This window comes from Convolutriloba macropyga, chromosome 2 (genome assembly GCF_964194025.1).
Source record: "Convolutriloba macropyga chromosome 2, txConMacr16.3, whole genome shotgun sequence".
Lineage (NCBI taxonomy): Eukaryota > Metazoa > Xenacoelomorpha > Acoela > Convolutidae > Convolutriloba > Convolutriloba macropyga.
The window spans coordinates 62,853,028-62,875,580 of record NC_134469.1 but is presented as its reverse complement, the minus strand read 5'-3'; the positions used below and the strand labels follow the sequence as shown (position 1 = coordinate 62,875,580).

Genomic DNA, 22,553 nt, shown 5'->3' with positions numbered 1-22,553 from the left:
CACCAATTTTTAGAGCAGACCTGGGGAGGTAGTGAGTTAATGGTTTAATACAAAAGGTAGTGGCTTCCGTTGCAATTACGGTTTTGTTAGTGAAGTTCTGACGCTTCGAGTCGCTTCCGGAATTCTTCCGGCTATGTTTTTTTGTTTCGTCGTCTGACGCTTCATTTTCGTTTTACATTTGTTCTAGAACATTCTGTCTCGTCACTGCTTAAATGGCTTTTTCGCGCTTGATTTCACGCTTTCTGCGTGACCTAAATTGCGGTTATTCAGAAACAGAATCTGTTCCTAAAACAAATTTGATTGTAAGAAAACAGATTGTATGGTCCGACAGCCGAGTGGTTAAGGCGACTGGCTGTTAATCCGGAGATCGCCGGTTCGAGACGCGACAGGGAAACTTTTTTTGCACCCAAAAACAACCTCCTTTGAAATGAACTTGTAAGTTTTATAGGCGGCGGCGATAACTATTATCAACTCCCTTCTGTATCTTTTTCCATCTGTATTTTACGGCACGCAAGTCTATTTCGCAGCTATTCCGGCAATCTGCCGGCTATGTTTAAACCCTTTGCATTTTGATTTGTTCTGTGAAATTGTTAGCAGGAGCTTAAAGTATATAAAAACTTGAGAATCAGTTTTTACAACAAAAATAAACACTCGAGCCATTCTCTTATTGATTTTATAAAGTATCTGGTTCTGGACTGTAAAAGGAATACGCTCAGGTCAAAATTATCAACATTGAGAATGAATTGGCTTTACTTATCTTTTTGGCTAAAAACTATTGGTTTTTTTGAGATTTTGAAAACGTTTTTCTGTGGATTGTTTGTCTTTTTACGTCCGTGGAGGTAGATTGTTTGTCTAGCTTAAGGAAACGTTCATAACATAAGAGTCTAAGCTAGCAGTTTTTTGCATATCAACTTATTCGATTTAGTTTATTTTATGATTCTCGAAAGACGACAGAATCGAATTTCCAAGCAGTATTGACAAATAACGACAATGCAATGCAAAACAATAATGGAATTTTGTCTCCAAAGATTAGCGTTTTGTATATATTTGCAAGACAAGTGAGTGAACAAGATATGATTCAAAAATTTTATCGGAAATTCAATGAAAAGATTGCGGCACAGCTGATAATGGCTTTTTTGCATGCTGATAATGGTCATATGTTGGTTAAGACTGATAATGGCCAGGGAGGAATAACGGAAAAGACTCGAAGCATGCGTCAAGTATTTTCCGTAATTCTTCTGGTTAATTGCTCTCAAACTATGTTTAGCAATTATATTAGTCCTGTTGCACTTTTTTAATGCGATTTTTCGCTTCACCGATTTTGTGTCTGACCCATTTGAATTTTCGTCCTCAAAAACGGGATAAACAGGTAGCCTCTTATAGCCTTCCAGCTCTTATAGCCTTTCAGCTCACTAATCTCCAGGTATGCGGTTGACAGAAACTGTTTTGAGAAAATTTCAAGGTGACTTATTATTAGGCGCGAAGCGATAGCTGAGACTATTATTGGCCTTCTTGTTTTTTCATTTCGTGGTCAAAATTTTTGTTACGACTATATGACGTCACGATCACTTTGAATCTGGTTTCTGTTCATTCGTTCATGCAATTTCAACTGAATTGGGTGAGTGACGTCCTTTTTCACTCTTAGTGCAGCGTTTTTTTTTCAATTTCGTGAATAAGGTTTGGTCAAACGTGACTTACCTCACTCTCAAAAAGGACTTCCTAACACTGAAATTGACTTATTTTTACTTTAGTTCAAGGAGATAAGGTGAAGTGAGTGTGTGTCACTCTAAATGAAGGTTATTTTAGAGCAGCCATTTGAAGCAGCAGTAAGTTAAACAGATTTTGAATCGAAACATAACATCTCAGCATTTAATGGTAAGTTTCTTTTCTTATAATATTTTTTGACTATGCAGATCTACGAATCTATTACGGCTATTGGCGCTATTTTCCGGCAATCTGCTAGCTCTATTTTTGTTTTTTAGATTATTATTGTGACCCCATGACATCAAGTTATTTTTCAGGAGCCAGGTTTATTACAGGAGCCAGGTTATTTTTCATTCGCGCGGTTAGGTCACACGTGACTTACCTCACTCTCAAATATGATTTCCTCTCTGAATTTAACTTTCTTTATTTACTTTATTTACTTTCATTTTGAGACCTAAGATCTACGAAAATGGTGGTCAGTTAAATTCAATATATCTGCTTAAGAAGTAGAAATTGTAGTAATAATGATAGTAATGGGGTGATGTCTATACGTTCCTCTTTATAAGTAAAGAGGGTTACTCTGGTCTGATCGTAATATTCTGCGTGGCATCGTTCCTTTTTGTCTCTGTGTAGCTCTCTTCGAGCCTTAGAAAGCTTCATGTATGATGGGCAATTTTCTACCCATAATTTCTCCCTCACTTGCCCAGTGCGGCTGGCCCTCTAAGCTTAAGTCAGCTCCAATCAAAGCCAACCCTTCTACAGTTTTCGAGCAATTCGTCCTTATGTTCTGATCGTCTTTGGTTGGACTCTTTTGGGCTAAACAAGGTTGCGTTTTAAGAATAAAGTAGTAATTTATATGGAAACATTCGTAAGATATCAACGAAGAAGTAAGTTCAAAGAAACTTTTTTAACCGTTTCGGAATTTAATTATATTGTGTTATAGAGGGGATTGGTAGCGAAGGACATGATGTAGATGGCTCTGCTGGTGATGACCAGTGCTCCAATTGTTACAGCAGTTACTGTAATAGCTACGTCAACTACAGTAACAATCGGCTGAGAGAAGTGTCTGTATTCCTTCTGGACGAAGCATCCGACATAGACCAGAGGAACCCTCTTTACGAGGAGTGTAAAGACATCACAGACGAGACTACTCTCACTACTACCACTACTTCTCAAGCAGAGACTGAGTTCAAAGGCAGCGTTGTCAATGTGTATGAAAGAAGTGAGTACTCCATCTTTCGTTAGCTTATTTCTGACTCGATCATAAGAAATATAGGATCATTTTGGTTACAGTTTAGATCAAGGCGCATAACCATACTTCAAAACAGTCTGACAAAAGCCCCTATTTCTGACAATTTACCGAGTTCTAAATCAGCGTGTTTGAATACTGAGAGAACATCCAGAGCAAGTGTACGGGGAAAATTAATAGCATGTTGCTTTATTCCAGGAATTGTATTCTACTTTGAAGATAAGTACTTTCAACAGAGTTGTTTTCAGCAGCAAGTCGAAACCGCAGTAACTCAGGTAGTCTGAACGACAATCTAGACGATGCAGATAAAACTACTACAGTTCAGAGGCGACATCCAAAAGTGCACACAGAGTCTAATGGCCAGCAAAATTTTCCCAATGTGCAATCACTACTTGACGAATGCTTGCAACCTTCTCCGTTGACTCAACAAAATGTTGCTGTTAACGAGGCAGAGACAAGTGATTCGCGAACTCGCAATATTTCGGAAGACACTGAGAGAGATAAAAGTGGAGCTGAGACCCCAATGCAAAAGACACCCTTAACACCTAATACCAACCCCAAATACCCCTCTCACCAACTCACGCGACCGCCGAACAAATTTGGAATCAGGAAAGCCCTCTTCAGGCTGAAAAACTCTCGGCTCTCTACAAGCGAACCAAATTTAGCAAAAAAGTGAGTTAACTGTTTACGCACCGCTACTTCTTTTGAAGACGTAGAAGCTAAATTAAAGTAATAACTGATATATCGGGATTCGTTTGTGACATCAAGTATCAAGTGGTTAACTAACCCTTTCGATTATCTGTTCTTTAATCCCCCCACCCCTACATCAAATTCCATGGTCTCGAAGTCATTTCAAATCTCTACTGAATGATTCCAAGTGTGTCGGCAGCAATTCTCTTAATAGATATCGTACCTACTTCAGATATTTTTACTTTTAGTTTATCCTTTGGCCGAGTTGTGCAAATTGTTTTAGGGTAAGTTTTTGAACATAGAACTTATTGGTAACAGCACAGATGTGAAAGGGGAGCTAGAATGTAGCTGTTATTTAGTGTTGGACAAAATTGTTTGCTTCATATTTACATTTCGAAAGTGGTCGCATGGAACTAAAAGATCGGCTTTTTAAACCCTTAAAAGTATCAGAGAAAGAATTGAGTGTTGCTTTGGTTGATACTTTTGTGCATTTAATTTTACTGGGGTGTTGCGACGCATCAAAAAATCTTGTAGACGCTGTCAGAAAAGTTGAAATTAAGGGTGAGAGAAATATAGATAATAAAAAAGACGTTTCTATTTAAAGAAAAAATAAACGAGAAAGTAATTGATACGAGGTTTCTGAGCTGTGTAATTGTTTCTCTGAATATCAATTATTAATAGCCGTCGTCAGCCTCTCAAAGGCTTTTATTTAGGCTCTCTCCTTTTTACAATTTGAAGAATCTGAATTGTATTGGGGCGCTGTCTTTTTTTAAATTGCTCTCAAGCGAAGTTTGTAGCAAGTAGTCCTGTCGGCCTTTTTTTAATGCGATTTTCTGCTTCACGGATTTTTTGTCTGACGCTTTTGACTTTCTGTCCTCAAAAACAGGATAAACAGGTACCGCCCAGCGGGCATTATGTGCTCGTAGAGCCTTTCAGCTCTGTTTCAGCCAAAAGTATTTTGGAGACCTATGCTAATGGTGTGAGTCGCGGTTCTTCCCATTATTGACCCCCCCCCCCCACTATTGCCCGCACCCCCCCCCACCGCGCTGTTGCCCCCCACCCCTCTGTTGTCCATCCCCACCCCTTCCTCCCCATCAGCCCCCCCCCCACACCCCGGTGCATTCCCCCTGACAAAAATTTTCAAAAAAGTTTTGAAATTTTTTGTCAGTTTTGGAGTTCTTTCAGCCCTAGGTGTCAAGGAACCTCCTCTAGGTTTTGATAAAAGTGCAAATTTTGACAAAACGTGCAAATTTTTGTTTTTTCATTTTTTTCAGTTATTAATAGCCGCCCTCATCTTCTCAGCCGGCTAATATAGCGCTCCTATTTTTTTTCACTTCGTCGAACTTTTTTTTGCTTTACCCATTTTGCCGCTTTTTCGACATTTTGCGTGAAATCTTTGACTTCTCTAGGCTAGTTTCACTCTTCTGTCATTTTGCTCAAAGTCCATTTAAACAGCAGCTGCGCAGTAAAGCAATTCAAACTGAAGAGAGTCAGTTTTGAAAAAAAATCAGAGTCAGAAATAGTAACGGGATAAACCCGTAAAGCCCATTTTTAGATGCCCTGTACTTGAACTTTGTTCTCATAAATTTTAGTTACTATGTATAATGCTTATTGTTTTTGATACTAGACCCTGTAGCCTCTCACTGAGAGACAGGAGAATGTTCTATTACGAAGTGACACCATAATAAATCGCACTTAAAAATGTTTTTGTACAAAAATAAATTTTTGTTGATATTTTCTTTTCTTTCAATCCCAATAGAGTTATGGCAATCAACGGCGGCTATTTTTCGGCAATCTGCAAATTTTTCCAATTCTTTTCAGTTGTTTTTCATTTGCCACGTCTTTCCGGAAGCAGGCGCCAGAAAACGTCCTTAAGGGTTTGATAATAAGTTACTGAAAAAATTTTATTTGCCATGGAATAGCTCTCAATTTTCTAATATGACAAATTTTAGCAATTTTTTTGATGAAACTTTTTCTCAAATTTTTTGTCGGTTTTTAGGAACTTTCTCTGAGGTTTGACAATAGTTTAATGCATAATTTCTAAATGTAATGGATTGTTTCTCAAGATTTCAACACCACGACCTTTTGCCTTTTTTTTTTTTACAAAACTTGCTATTTTTCATTTTTTTGACATTTAATGTCATTATTCAGGTTTTTCCGCTTAACGGAAAATCTCCGTTAGGATTTGATAATAAGTTACTGGAAAATGTTTTTTTTGGCCATGGATTAGTTTTCAACTTTACTCACAAATTTTTGCAGTTTTTTATGCAACTTGCAATTTTTTTTAAGTTTTTTGAAATTTTTGGTCATTTTTAGTTTTCTCCAATCTCAAGAGCCATTTAACGTCCTGTAGAGTTTTTTTATAGGTTACTGCATAGCTTCTAGATGTAATGCAATTTTCAAGATTTTAATATTAGCAATTTTTAAAAATTATTTGCAATGTTAAGTTTCTGAATCTTTCTGAATTTTTTATCATTTTTTTCCGGCACCAGGGTCCTAGGGACCTCCTCCAATGTTTGATAATAAACTGCTGCATAGTTTTTAGAGTTAATGAAATGGTTTTCATTATCTTAATGACTCCAGCTTTAGCAATTTTTTGATAGTTAATTTTTTTTCAAATTTTTGAAAAATTGTTATGTTCCATATTTATGGACCTTTGAGCCAGTGAAACTATTTAAAGCTTGAAATAGGGATACTGAAATAGGGATAGTCTCTTGAGACAATGAAATGGTTTTGAAGATTTTAATATCTTGATTATTAGCAAGATTTTGTTAAAATTTGCTATTGTTTTCCAATTTTTTGGTTATTGTCTTTTTCTGAGTTTAACGATCATTACTGGCCAACGAAACTTTTCAAGTCTTGCAGATGGGTTACGTGACCTAACTGCAAAGACAAAAACTAGTTTTGAACATTTTCAGTGCGAAATCTGGAAGCTCCTCTTTTAAATTTTGCAATTTAAAATATCAGGTTTTTTATTCATTTACTAACAAGGCTAGAAAACTCAAAGTTAAAGCTAGCTACTGACGAAGCTAAAATTTTAAGTCGAATTATAAAATAGAGTAAGAAAACGGTGTTAGAACAAAAATTCCATTTCTCGGTAGTGGGTTCTTGTTCAGATGCGGCAATTTCACTTGGATTTTTAATGTTTTTTAATGTTTTGGATCGGATTTTTTTCCTAATGAGTTTCCAATCTATTCAGAGTTCATTCTAGGCCTAATTTTTTGAATTGAAGTTCTCCTTCTCGCTAGCTGTTTTTTGTTCACAAAAGGCATTTTGACATAGATTTTCAGTTTTCTATATTTTGATCTAATTTTTTGGAAATGGTTTTCTCAGTTCACTCATAGTCCGTTCTAGGTCTCGTTTGTGTTTATTCAATAAAAATTATTTGATCTGTACGTCAGCATTTGTGCTGCTATGTTTTTTAATTCGCTTTACCTTTTGATCGCGTTTTTCGTTTTACATTTGTCACTATTTTCACGCTTGACTTCTGACTAACCTCACTCGTTGTTTCAACTGAGTGGATTTTATGTTTTTTCAAGCATTGAATTACGTAATGTAGTGAATACTGTCAAAATCAAAAGATCAAAAGAAACAGGTGAAACCGATATAGCACGGTCATTAGGTTATCGAGCATTAGGTTATCCAAGTTCATTAGAGTGTCTGCTAGCTGAAATTGGTATTAAGCTTTTTAGCTTTCCCTTTAGAAGCTGAGTTAAGTATAGTTTTAGAATCTAACTGAAACTTCACGCCAAATTATTACACATTTTGACACTGACAAAAAATTGTGGTCAGTTTGTCTTATTTTTTTCTTTTTCTGTTTCAATCCCGATGTGCATCAAGCGCTTCCGTGGCGGCTATTTTCCGACAATCTGTTCAACATTTGTTGTTATTTTTGACCTAAATTTATATCAGTCCGATTCAATTCCTTTAAGAAAAAATAGAGCCTTAGAAATTAACTTATGAAAATGTTGATACACTATTCAAGAACGCAACTAGTCAGTTGGGTTTGCCAGAAAAATGACAGGAACCGAATTGTCGTGCCACAGTAGTCATTTTTTTGTATTCTGGGAGTTTTTTCAGGATCACTAATTTTTGTAACAAAAATTGGGGAAACATAATCTTGTGGAGGAGTTCAGAAGTTCTGCTTAATTTAATTGTTTGTGAAAAGAAATTATTTCCGAAAAAATTAGAAAATGGTCAGTTTTTAACGAAGTTTCTTCAGCCTTCTCTCCATTCTTCACATTTTGTCTTTACTTTGGTTTTGTAAGAACAGATAGTTGATAGCTAAATGTACCCAAATTTTGATTGGTGCGGTATTTGCTACAAAAACTCAATTTCAACCGCCTTATTTTTCTCGGACAGCGAGCAAATGTTAGTGTTATTACTTGGTATCAAAAGTTTAGCCATTTATTTTTATCCGGTTGGATCCTTTTTATACGATTTTTTATTTGACCCCGTTTAGGCGCCTGACCTCTTTTCAAATGACTTTTTCCGGCTCGATTTCCTGAATTTCGTGTGTTAATTTTCTCTCATTCCAAGTGTAAAGCGGCATTACTTAATCGGCAGCAATTCACTGCCAAAACACCTTCTGAACCATCCTTCATGTTGATACCATTTTAATTGATTACACCGTACGCTGGTCTTTTGAGAGCATTTGTGCTGACATTAGTTGATTAACATGATTTTCTAACAATATTTAGTCAGTGTATATAATTAAAAACTTCCTGTATAGTGAAGTGACAAGTCACATTGCCATGGCGAATAGAAAGCTTCTCCTAAATGAAAAATGTTAATCAAAAAAGCGTGGCTAAAGTTTCGTTTGAGCAAGGGACTGATAATAATTTGCTCAATCCTGTGTATCTTTATTTTAGATTGAGACATTTTTAAATTAAAAAAAAACATGTAAAATTGAAAATCATGTAAAAATATGAAAATTTTTTATTCTTTGCTATTCAAATAGGCAAATAGCAATGATTGTTAGAAGTAGATTTTAAGTGCTATATTTAGTTACTGATCCCAATTAATTATTAAAATTTGCTCTTAACGTATGTTTCCACTATCATAGTTTATGAAAGATACTATAGTCGTTTTTACAAGTTGCATTACCAGACAACAGGTTAATTTTTCTGGGCTGTAACATTTTTTATTTTGGGTCAAATAGCGGATCGATGGATTGGTTGAAAGCAGAAATTCAGCTTGAAAAACTGCTAATTAAGAGATTATGATGCACGACTCCTGGAGTTGTTTCCTGTATGGACCAGCTCTGTCTTTTTTGTTTGCCGTCTCAAGCTTTTTTCGTTTTTTTTTTGTTAAGGCGTCAAAGCTGAAAGCCACATTTTTTGAATGACTTCTTCCTCTCAGTAATGGTATTTACGAGCGTGACATAATTTCTCATTCTCCACTTAAAAGTTTTGTAGGTCAATTGCGTAGTTAATTTTTGGATCATATGTGGCTTACCTCACTAGTAGTAATATGCGAGCAGATCAGGGGGGGGGGGGGGGGGTAAAAGGATGTACCTATGTATTAACATTAGGTATAGCCCATAATCCACCAAATTCCAAAGATGTACCTCCTCACAGCATGATACTCAAGCTGTTCACACGAAGGGGATTAGTAGGTCATTTACCCTTTCCCATATTACACTTTACTAATGTAAATTTCCAAAGATGTACCTCACAGCGTGACACCCAAGCTGTTCACACGAAGGGGATTAGCAAGATAGAGCCTTAACAACAAATTAATAAGGTCATTTACCCTTTCCCATATTACACTTTACTAATGTAAATTGCTAAAGATGCACCTCACAGCGTGACACCCAAGCTGTTCTCTCAAAGGGGATTAGTTAGGTAATGTTTTAATATTAAATTAGATAGGATGACTCATTTACTTACGTACGGTTTACTAGATTTTCAAAAGTGTACCTCACAGCATGATACCCAAGCTGTTCACACAAAGGGGATTAGCTAGGTAATGTTTTAATACTAAATTAGATAGGGTGACTCATTTACAGTTACGTATGGTTTACGTGATTTTCAAAAATGTACCTCACAGTATGATACCCAAGCTGTTCACACAAGGGGGATTAGCAAAATAGTGCCTTAACAACAAATCAGTAAGGTCATTGAACCTCTACCATTTTACACTTTAATAATGCAAATTTCCAATAACGTCCTCACAGCATGACACCTAAGCTGTTCACACGAGGGGGATTAGCAAAATAGTGCCTTAACAACAAATCAGTAAGGTCATTTACCCACTACCATATTACACTTTACTAATGTCAATTTCCAAAGACGTACCTCACAGCATGACACCCAAGCTGTTCACACGAAGGGAATTAGCAAGATAGTGCCTTAACAACAAATCAGTAATGTCATTGACCCCCTACCATATTACACTTTACTAATGTCAATTTCCAAAGACGTACCTCACAGCATGACACCCAAGCTGTTCACACGAAGGGAATTAGCAAGATAGTGCCTTAACAACAAATCAGTAATGTCATTGACCCCCTACCATATTGCACTTTACTAATGTCAATTTCCAAAGACGTACCTCACAAAATGATACCCAAGCTGTTCCCACGAAGGGGATTAGCAAGATAGTCCCTTAATAATAAAATAAGAAGGTCAATTACCCATTCTCATATTACACTTCACTAATGTCAATTGCCAAAGACGCACCTCACAGTTTGATATCCAAGCTGTTCACACAAAGGGGATAAACTAGGTAATGTTTTAATATTAAATTAGAAATGGTGACTCATTTACAGTTACGTACGGCTTACGTGATTTTCAAAAATGTACCTCACAGCATGATACCCAAGCTGTTGACACGAAGTAGATTAGTAAGATAATCCCTTAATAATATTATCCCGCGTAGATAAAAAATACCCAATTCTAAAAATTACCCAAAACTTGCTAAAAAGTACCGAATTCTTGCCAAAAATAGACAACTGTTACCAAGAATTTTCCAATTATTACCAAAAAATACCGAATTCTTGCTTAAAAATTCACAATTCTTGCCAAAAATATCCAATTCTTGCTAAAAAATACCCAACTCTTGAAAAAACACCCAATTCATGCCAAAAAATACCGAATTCTGTCTAAAGAATAGCCAAAACTTGCTAAAAAGTACCAAAAATTAGACAAATGTTATCAAAAATTATCCAATTATTGCCGAAAAATATCAAATTCTTGCTTAAAAATGCCCAATTCTTGCCAAAATACTCAATTCCTGATAAAAAAAATCCCCAATTCTTGAAAAAAATGCCCAATTCTGACAAACACTTTCCAAAACCTTAAAAGAAATTAACCAATACAGGTTGAAAATAGCCATTTCTTACCAAAAAAAATTCATTTTTGCCAAAAAAAACCTAATTCCTATCAAAACCGAAACAATTCTATTAAAAAATTTCCAATTCCTGCCACTTATATTTACCAAAAGTAGCTGAATCTTGTCAAAAATACTCAAATTTTACCCAATTTTCTTTAGTATTGTCGAAAAACACCCAAATTATATGCAATATAACAAAATTTTATCAAATATTTATCCAAAATATATCAAAAATTATACAACTTGCCATCATCTGTATTTATTTAAATTCATTCTGTCAATCCAATTATTTAGTGATCTTACAAACATCATTTTTTGACATCTTCTTTTGTAAGAGCGAATCTTCTCAGGTGATCGATAGAGGTTTTATGAGCACAAATTTATCAGGAATTTTTCACTATCGTTAGAAATTAGTCGTAAATGTATCAATTAAGTCCTAATACCAAAAAAATCACGTTATACTGTCTTCGCAAATACGGACAATTAGGTGATTTCATCCTTGCAAGGGAGCCGCTCAACAAAATGTAGGTCAACTAACACGTATGATTACCACAATTACCGAATTACAGATACCTAGGTATTGTATGGGTCAATGAACTCATGTGACCCACATCGAAAACAAAACTTTACAAGTCTCAGACAACATGGAACTAAGCAGATTCGTCCGTGGATATTTTTGTGACTATGAGTTTGCTTATAGATCAATGTATAAAAATTTACTCAGATTTTTTGAGCAGGAGAGAGAACTTAAATTCCTCTGGTGTTTGTCTGACTACTTTGAAAATTTGCAGAAACCTGATAAGGATTGTGACGAGTGGGAAAATGTGTCACTGACAGAGAGTTTTATTGCAATTAGAGAAGAAGAAAACGCAATTGACCCCAAGTTTGGCATGAAAAAATTTGACAAGACAGCTCCCTTATCGTGTTTTTCTACGGAAACTGGGCAAGATGCAAAGGAAGAGGTACAGGAAGCGTCGGCTGTTAAAAAACACTTCACTAAAGTCTGTCGGAGCCAACCTTAGTACAATCTAGCTTGCTGGTATGCCTCGCTATACTCTCCCTCACTTGACTAATGAAAAACTTATTACTAACATCACGTGACCTTACTAAAAACAGAAATGACATAAACACGAAATCATTTTCTACACAACTTTCATTGACTTAACAAAATGTTTTATAAGATCTTATCGGCTACGAGGTTTTTTGTTCCCAATTCTTCTGTTTTAATTAAGTTTCATTGGTTCGATATATCGAGGTTAATTTTCAAGATATTTCAGTCATTTGTTTCTTTACCCTTACATTGTTCAGTTACCCTTATTCATCCAGGTTTTCTTATTTTCTGCTTCCAGATCTCATCTTTTGCTCAATTCACCAAAAGTAACTACCAAAAGTAGTTTTCTTTACTAGATTGAAAGTTTTTCGATTACTTGCTGTACTGCACGATTCTGCCGAAGGGTCCAGGATACTGTTACATGTTACCAAATTTTCCCAGCTCATGTTTCATGGTTAACTGGGTTAATCTTTTTTGTTCTTATTAAACTTTTTTTCCATCCTCAATTTTTCAAAAGACTAGACTGCTAATCTTTTTTTCATATTGTAATCTAGAAAAAGGAATGTCTTTCGTTGTATTTGATTTTGAGTGCTTAGAGGGGAAAATTGTTAAGGAGTTGGGTGTTTTTAAGGACGGAATTGTTTTGGGATTCAGTTTCCTGCCACCCAAAGACTACCAACCTAATTTTCAAGCAAGGTGGAACACTAAAAATTTGCATGGGATCAATTGGAGCAGTGGAAAACTGGAATATATTGAGTTGTTATCAATCATTCACCATTATTGTTCACCTACAACAGAATACTTTGCGAAAGGTTTGGAGAAATGTAATCTCCTCTCAAATTACTTGTGTAAAGATGTGGAGAATCTAGATGATCTTGGTTGTCCAAAAGTTTCCAAACTTCTCAACAATTTGGATACTGACTGGGATTGCAGCAACTATTCGTATCGACACGAAAAAAACCTTTCACTGTGCAGAGAAGAAAGCTTATGCTTTCGGAATTTGGACTCTTGATCATTTGATAACGTATAATATTTGTAATTTCTAATTGTATTTGTGATCGTTTTGTAATTGTTTTTATTTTACTACTTTTTAAATCAGAGAAAGGTCCATTGGAATATGATTAGCTCGCTGCAGATTATATGATGACATAATAACGCTAGAAATTGACTAGTTTTCAAAATAATAATAGATATTTCTTTTGAAATTGGGAACCAAGAAATTTCAGTTTAAAAGGTCACAGTAAAATGAAATATTAAAAATTAAATTAAAAAACATTCGAAAACTTCAAAAACTGGAGATTTGAAAAGGAGAAAAATTTAAAAAACACAATTTTTGTTGAAAACCTTATGTCTAAAACGATATTTTGATTCAACATGTATTTAAAAAAACGACTATAAAAAAATTTAATTGAACAAAAGTAGCTTAAAAACATCAAAAACTAACAAACCGAAAATAAAAAAAATCAATATACGCGTTTTTTTGTTTAAAACTTCATGTAATAAAAAACAGTACGTTTTTCATTGTTTTTTATGTTAACAGTGCCTTAAAAAATTAGTTTTAAACAAACAATAAAAAAATACTAAAATGATAATGTATAAATATTACGTATAGCCCATTTTACCTCAAATCCCAAAGACGTACCTCACAGCATGATACCCAAGCTGTTCACGCGAGGGGGTTTAGCAAGATAATCCCTAAATATTAAATTAGTAAGGTCATTTACCCATTCCCATATTGCGCTTTAATAAGGTAAATTTCCAAAGACGTACCTCACAGCATGACACCCAAGCAGTTCACATAAAGGGGATAAGCAAGATAGTGCCTTAACAACGAATCAGTAAGGTCGTTTACCCCTTACCATATTACACTTTAATAATGTAAGTTTCCGAAGTCGTACCTCACGGCATGACACGCAAGTCGTTCACACGAGCGGGATTAGCAAGATAATCCCTTAATATTAAATTAGTAAGGTCATTTACCCATTCCCATATTACAGTTTAATAATGTAAATTTCCAAAGACGTGCCTCAAAGCATGACACCCAAGCTGTTCAAACGAAGGGGATTAGCAAGATAGTGCCCTAACAACAAATTTGTTAGAATGAGTCATATGTTCACCAGAAGGAACTAGGGGTATTATTAGGTATTAAAGAAACAGCGGGTATCCAACTGTTGGGACATAAGCTAATTACTCAATATCATGGGTCTTTTTTGAATTGGGTATATATTGAATTAGGTATTTTATTGTAAAGTTGTGAATTGGATATATATTGAATTGGGTATTTTTATGTAAAATTTTGAATTTAATTATTTTGTTTGAAAATGTTTTACTAAAATAGTTTTTAATCAAAGATTTCGTTTTCTACATAAGGTTTTTATCAAAAAATGTAAATTCTAATGTTTTTTATTTTTCTATTTTTCAATTTTTCAGTTTTTGAAGTTTTTCCAATGTAAAATTTTCATTTTTATTGTTTTCTATTAAAAAATATTGTTTTACTAAAATAATTTTTTGTTCAAAAATGTCGTTTTTTACATAAGAGTTAACAAAAAATGTAAATTGTTTTTTTTTTTTTAATTTTACATTTTTCAGTCTTTGAAGTTTTTCAATGCAAAATTTCTAAATTAATTTTTTTTTCATTAAAAAGTGTCGTTTTACTAAAATAACTTTTTTCAAAAATGTCGTTTTTCATATAAGGTTTTTAACAAAAAATGTAAATTTTGTTGTTTTTTATTTTTCTATTTTTACATTTTTCAGTTTTTGAAGTTTTTTAATGTAAAATTTTCAACATAATTATTTTTTTATTAAAAAAATGTCGTTTTTTACATAAGGTTTTTAACAAAAAATGTAAATTTTGTTGTTTCTTATTTTTCTATTTTTACAATTTTCAGTATTTGGAGTTTTTTTCATGTAAAATTTTCAATTTAATTATTTTCATTAAAAAATGTTGTTTTACTAAAAATTTTTTTTTTTCAAAAATGTCGTTTTTTACATAAGTTTTTTAACAAAAAATGTAAATTTTGTTGTTTCTTATTTTTCTATTTTTACAATTTTCAGTATTTGGAGTTTTTTTCATGTAAAATTTTCAATTTAATTATTTTCATTAAAAAATGTTGTTTTACTAAAAATTTTTTTTTTTCAAAAATGTCGTTTTCATAAGTTTTTTAACAAAAAATGTAAATTTTGTTGTTTTTTATTTTTCTATTTTTCCATTTTTCAGCTTTTGAAGTTTTTTCATTGTAAAACTCATGTAAAAAACGACATTTTTGAAAAAAATTTTTTAGTAAAACAACATTTTTTAATGAAAAAAATAATTAAATTGAAAATTTTACATGAAAAAACTCCAAATACTGAAAATTGTAAAAATAGAAAAATAAGAAACAACAAAGTTTACAATTTTTGTTAAAAACCTTAAATTTTGTTGTTTTTTATTTTTCTATTTTTCCATTTTTCAGCTTTTGAAGTTTTTTCATTGTAAAACTCATGTAAAAAACGACATTTTTGAAAAAAAAAGTATTTTAGTAAAACGACATTTTTCTAATAAAAAAATAATTGTTGAAAATTTTACATTAAAAAACTTCAAAAACTGAAAAATGTAAAAATAGAAAAATAAAAAACAACAAAATTTGAATTTTTTGTTAAAGACCTTATATGAAAAACGACATTTTTGAAAAAAAAGTTATTTTAGTAAAACGACACTTTTTAATGAAAAAAAATTAATTTAGAAATTTTGCATTGAAAAACTTCAAAGACTGAAAAATGTAAAAATAGAAAAACAAAAAACAATTTACATTTTTTGTTAACTCTTATGTAAAAAACGACATTTTTGAAAAAAAAATTATTTTAGTAAAACAATATTTTTTAATAAAAAACAATAAAAATGAAAATTTTACATTGGAAAAACTTCAAAAACTGAAAAATTGAAAAATAGAAAAAAAAACATTAAAATTTACATTTTTCGATAAAAACCTTATGTAGAAAACGAAATCTTTGATTAAAAACTATTTTAGTAAAACATTTTCAAACAAAATAATTAAATTCAAAATTTTACATAAAAATACCCAATTCAATATATATCCAATTCACAACTTTACAATAAAATACCTAATTCAATATATACCCAATTCAAAAAAGACCCATGATATTGAGTAATTAGCTTATGTCCCAACAGTTGGATACCCGCTGTTTCTTTAATACCTACTAATACCCCTAGTTCCTTCTGGTGAACATATGACTCATTCTAACAAATTTGTTGTTAAGGCACTATCTTGCTAATCCCCTTCGTTTGAACAGCTTGGGTGTCATGCTTTGAGGCACGTCTTTGGAAATTTACATTATTAAACTGTAATATGGGAATGGGTAAATGACCTTACTAATTTAATATTAAGGGATTATCTTGCTAATCCCCCTCGTGTGAACGACTTGCGTGTCATGCCGTGAGGTACGACTTCGGAAACTTACAGTATTAAAGTGTAATATGGTAAGGGGTAAACGACCTTACTGATTCGTTGTTAAGGCACTATCTTGCTTATCCCCTTTATGTGAACTGCTTTGGTGTCATGATGTGAGGTTCGTCTTTGGAAATTTACCTTATTAAAGCGCAATATGGGAATGGGTAAATAACCTTACTAATTTAATATTTAGGGATTATCTTGCTAAACCCCCTCGCGTGAACAGCTTGGGTATCATGCTGTGAGGTACGTCTTTGGGATTTGAGGTAAAGTGGGCTATACGTAATCTTTATACATTATCATTTTAATATTTTTTTCTTGTTTTTTGTTTAAAACTAATTTTTTAAGGCACTATCTTGCATTGTTTAACATAAAAAACAATGAAAAACGTACAGTTTTTTATTACAAGAAGTTTTAAACAAAAAAAACGTGTATATTGATTTTCTTTTATTTTCGGTTTGTTAGTTTTTGATATTTTTAAGCTACTTTTGTTCAATTAAATTTTTTTTATAGTCGTTTTTTTTAAATACATGTTGATTCAAATCGTTTTAGACATAAGGTTTTCAACAAAAATTGTGTTTTTTAAATTTTTCTCCTTTTCAAATCTCCAGTTTTTGAAGTTTTCTAATGTTTTTTTAATTTAATTTTTAATATTTCATTTTACTGTGACCTTTTAAACTGAGATTTCTTGGTTCCCAATTTCAAAAGAAATATCTATTATTATTTTGAAAACTAGTTAATTTCTAGCATTATTATGTCATCATATAATCTGTAGCGAGCTAATCATATTCCAATGCGACCTTTCTCTGATTTAAAAAGTATTAAAATAAAAACAATTAATTACAAAACGATCACAAATACAATTAGAAATTACAAATATTATACGTTATCAAAATGATCAAGAGTCCAAATTCCGAAAGCATAAGCTTTCTTCTCTGCACAGTGAACGCTTTTTTCGTGTCGATACGGTTAGTTGCTGCAATCCCAGTCAGTATCCAAATTGTTGAGAAGTTTGGAAACTTTTGGACAACCAAGATCATCTAGATTCTCCACATCTTTACACAAGTAATTTGAGAGATTACATTTCTCCAAACCTTTCGCAAAGTATTCTGTTGTAGGTGAACAATAATGGTGAATAATTGATGACAACTCAATATATTCCAGTTTTCCACTGCTCCAATTGATCCCATGTAAATTTTTAGTGTTCCACCTTGCTTGAAAAGTAGGTTGGTAGTCTTTGGGTGGCAGGAAACTGAATCCCAAAACAATTCCGTCCTTGAAAACACCCAACTCCTTAACAGTTTTCCCCTCCAAGCACTCAATATCAAATACAACGAGAGACATTCCTTTTTCTAGATTACAATATGAAAAAATGATTAGCAGTCTAGTCTTTTGAAAAATTGAGGATGGAAAAGTTTAATAAGAACAAAAAAGATTAACCCAGTTAACCCATGAAACATGAGCTGGGAAAATTTGGTAACATGTAACAGTATCCTGGACCCTTCGGGAGAATCGTGCAATACAGCAAGTAATCGAAAAACTTTCAATCTAGTAAAGAAAAAGTCAAGAAAGGAACTTGCTTAACCAATAAGTCCTCCATGAGGAAATTTCTGGTCATTTTATTCGGAATTTTTATTTTTGTCCCATATTTTAATGAAACTACCAAATGAAACTACCAAAAGATATGACTGGAACTACTACTTTTGGTAGTTACTTTGGGTGAATTGAGCAAAAGATGAGATCTGGAAGCAGAAAATAAGAAAACCTGGATGAATAAGGGTAACTGAACAATGTAAGGGTAAAGAAACAAATGACTGAAATATCTTGAAAATTAACCTCGATATATCGAACCAATGAAACTTAATTAAAACAGAAGAATTGGGAACAAAAAACCTCGTAGCCGATAAGATCTTATAAAACATTTTGTTAAGTCAATGAAAGTTGTGTAGAAAATGATTTAGTGTTTATGTCATTTCTGTTTTTAGTAAGGTCACGTGATGTTAGTAATGAGTTTTTCATTAGTCAAGTGAGGGAGAGTATAGCGAGGCATACCAGCAAGCTAGATTGTACTAAGGCTGTTTCCGACAGACTTTAGTGAAGTGTTTTTTAACAGCCGACGCTTCCTGTACCTCTTCCTTTGCATCTTGCCCAGTTTCCGTAGAAAAACACGATAAGGGAGCTGTCTTGTCAAATTTTTTCATGCCAAACTTGGGGTCAATTGCGTTTTCTTCTTCTCTAATTGCAATAAAACTCTCTGTCAGTGACACATTTTCCCACTCGTCACAATCCTTATCAGGTTTCTGCAAATTTTCAAAGTAGTCAGACAAACACCAGAGGAATTTAAGTTCTCTCTCCTGCTCAAAAAATCTGAGTAAATTTTTATACATTGATCTATAAGCAAACTCATAGTCACAAAAATATCCACGGACGAATCTGCTTAGTTCCATGTTGTCTGAGACTTGTAAAGTTTTGTTTTCGATGTGGGTCACATGAGTTCATTGACCCATACAATACCTAGGTATCTGTAATTCGGTAATTGTGGTAATCATACGTCTTAGTTGACCTACATTTTGTTAAGCGGCTCCCTTGCAAGGATGAAATCACCTAATTGTCCGTATTTGCGAAGACAGTACAACGTGATTTTTTTGGTATTAGGACTTAATTGATACATTTACGACTAATTTCTAACGATAGTGAAAAATTCCTGATAAATTTGTGCTCATAAAACCTCTATCGATCACCTGAGAAGATTCGCTCTGGCAAAAGAAGATGTCAAAAACTGATGTTTGTAAGATCACTAAATAATTGGATTGACAGAATGAATTTAAATGCAGAATGAATTTAAATATAAATACAGATGATGGCAGGTTGTATAATTTTTGATATATTTTGGATAAATATTTGATAAAATTTTGTTATATTGCTTATAATTTGGGTGTTTTTCGACAATACTAAAGAAAATTGGGTAAAATTAGAGTATTTTTGACAAGATTCAGCTACTTTTGGTAAATATAAGTGGCAGGAATTGGACATTTTTAATAGAATTGTTTCGGTTTTGATAGGAATTAGGTTTTTTTTTGGCAAAAATGTAGTTTTTTTGGTAAGAAATGGCTATTTTCAACCTGTATTGGTTAATTTCTTTTAAGGTTTTGGAAAGTGTTTGTCAGAATTGGGCATTTTTTTCAAGAATTGGGGATTTTTTTATCAAGAATTGAGTATTTTGGCAAGAATTGGGCATTTTTAAGCAAGAATTTTATATTTTTTGGCAATAATTGGATAATTTTTCGTAATAATTGGCTTTTTTGGCAGCAATTGGGTACTTTTTAGCAAGTTTTGTGTAATTTTTAGACAGAATTGGGTATTTTTTAGCATGAATTGGGTAATATTTTTGCATTTTTTGGGTATTTTTTTAGATAAAATTGGGTATTTTTGGCATGATTTGAGTGTTTTTCTCAAGAATTTAATACTTTTAGCAAGAATTGGGTATTTTTGGCAGAAATTGTGTGTTTTTAGGCAAGAATTGTGAATTTTTCGGCAATAATTGGATAATTTTTGATAACATTTGTCTAATTTTTGGTACTTTTTAGCAAGTTTTGGCTATTTTTTAGACAGAATTCGGTATTTTATGGCATGAATTGGGTGTTTTTTCAAGAGTTGGTTATTTTTTTAGCAAGAATTGGATATTTTTGGCAAGAATTGTGAATTTTTAAGCAAGAATTTGGTATTTTTTGGTAATAATTGGATAATTCTTGGTAACAGTTGTCTATTTTTGGCAAGAATTCGGTACTTTTTAGCAAGTTTTGGGTAATTTTTAGACAGAATTGGGTATTTTTTTTATCTACGCGGGATAATATTATTAAGGGATTATCTTACTAATCTACTTCGTGTCAACAGCTTGGGTATCATGCTGTGAGGTACATTTTTGAAAATCACGTAAGCCGTACGTAACTGTAAATGAGTCACCATTTCTAATTTAATATTAAAACATTACCTAGCTTATCCCCTTTGTGTGAACAGCTTGGATATCATACTGTGAGGTGCGTCTTTGGCAATTGACATTAGTGAAGTGTAATATGGGAATGGGTAATTGACCTTATTTTGTTATTAAGGGATTATCTTGCTAATCCCCTTCGTGTGAACAGTTTGGGTATCATTTTGTGAGGTACGTCTTTGGAAATTGACATTAGTAAAGTGCAATATGGTAGGGGTCAATGACATTACTGATTTGTTGTTAAGGCACTATCTTGCTAATTCCCTTCGTGTGAACAGCTTGGGTGTCATGCTGTGAGGTACGTCTTTGGAAATTGACATTCGTAAAGTGTAATATGGTAGGGGGTAAATGACCTTACTGATTTGTTGTTAAGGCACTATTTTGCTAATCCCCCTCGTGTGAACAGCTTAGGTGTCATGCTGTGAGGTACGTTATTGGAAATTTGCTTTATTAAAGTGTAAAATGGTAGAGGTTCAATGACCTTACTGATTTGTTGTTAAGGCACTATTTGCTAATCCCCATCGTGTGAACAGCTTGGGTATCATACTGTGAGGTGCGCCTTTGGCAATTGACATTAGTGAAGTGTAATATGGGAATGGGTAATTGACCTTATTATTTTGTTATTAAGGGATTATCTTGCTAATCCCCTTCGTGGGAACAGCTTGGGTATCATTTTGTGATGTACGTCTTTGGAAATTGACATTAGTAAAGTGCAATATGGTAGGGGGTCAATGACATTACTGATTTGTTGTTAAGGCACTATCTTGCTAATTCCCTTCGTGTGAACAGCTTGGGTGTCATGCTGTGAGGTACGTCTTTGGAAATTGACATTAGTAAAGTGTAATATGGTAGGGGGTAAATGACCTTACTGATTTGTTGTTTAGGCACTATTTTGCTAATCCCCCTCGTGTGAACAGCTTAGGTGTCATGCTGTGAGGTACGTTATTGAAAATTTGCTTTATTAAAGTGAAAATGGTAGAGGTTCAATGACCTTACTGATTTGTTGTCAAGGCACTATTTTGCTAATCCCCATCGTGTGAACAGCTTGGGTATCATACTGTGAGGTATATTTTTGAAAATCACGTAAACCATACGTAACTGTAAATGAGTCATCCTATCTAATTTAGTATTAAAACATTACCTAGCTAATCCCCTTTGTGTGAACAGCTTGGGTGTCATGCTGTGAGGTGCATTTTTGAAAAGTCGTACGTAACTGTAAATGAGTCATCCTAAATTATTATTGAAGGATTATCTTGATAATCCCCTTTTTGTGAACAGCTTGGGTATCATGCTGTGAGGTACACTTTTGAAAATCTAGTAAACCGTACGTAAGTGTAAATGAGTCACCCTATCTAATTTAATGTTAAAACATTACCTAACTAATCCCCTTTGAGAGAACAGCTTGGGTGTCACGCTGTGAGGTGCATCTTTAGCAATTTACATTAGTAAAGTGTAATATGGGAAAGGGTAAATGACCTTATTAATTTGTTGTTAAGGCTCTATCTTGCTAATCCCCCTTGTGTGAACAGCTTGGGTATCATACTGTGAGGTACATTTTTGAAAATCACGTAAACCATACGTAACTGTAAATGAGTCACCCTATCTAATTTAGTATTAAAACATTACCTAGCTAATCCCCTTTGTGTGAACAGCTTGGGTGTCATGCTGTGAGGTGCATTTTTGAAAAGTCGTACGTAACTGTATATGAGTCATCCTAAATTATTATTGAAGGATTATCTTGATAATCCCCTTTTTGTGAACAGCTTGGGTATCATGCTGTGAGGTACACTTTTGAAAATCTAGTAAACCGTACGTAAGTGTAAATGAGTCACCCTATCTAATTTAATGTTAAAACATTACCTAACTAATCCCCTTTGAGAGAACAGCTTGGGTGTCACGCTGTGAGGTGCATCTTTAGAAATTTACATTAGTAAAGTGTAATATGGGAAAGGGTAAATGACCTTATTAATTTGTTGTTAAGGCTCTATCTTGCTAATCCCCTTCGTGTGAACAGCTTGGGTGTCACGCTGTGAGGTACATCTTTGGAAATTTACATTAGTAAAGTGTAATATGGGAAAGGGTAAA

General features: G+C 33.3%; 1 protein-coding gene across 4 annotated transcripts in view; it reads left to right on the top strand.

Annotated features, from left to right (window-relative positions):
• Window positions 1-22,553, top strand: part of LOC142334591 (uncharacterized) — an 88,804-nt gene that overhangs the window by 46,683 nt on the left and 19,568 nt on the right. For 2 of the 4 annotated variants that reach the window (XM_075382746.1, XM_075382743.1), the window contains 2 exons: window positions 2,648-2,926; window positions 3,202-3,625. In XM_075382746.1, the coding sequence (XP_075238861.1) occupies window positions 2,648-2,926; window positions 3,202-3,625 (703 nt within the window). Of the gene's footprint in view, window positions 1-2,647; window positions 2,927-3,201; window positions 3,630-22,553 lie in introns of those variants that run through there. The other 2 variants (XM_075382745.1, XM_075382744.1) reach the window with 2 other exon arrangements.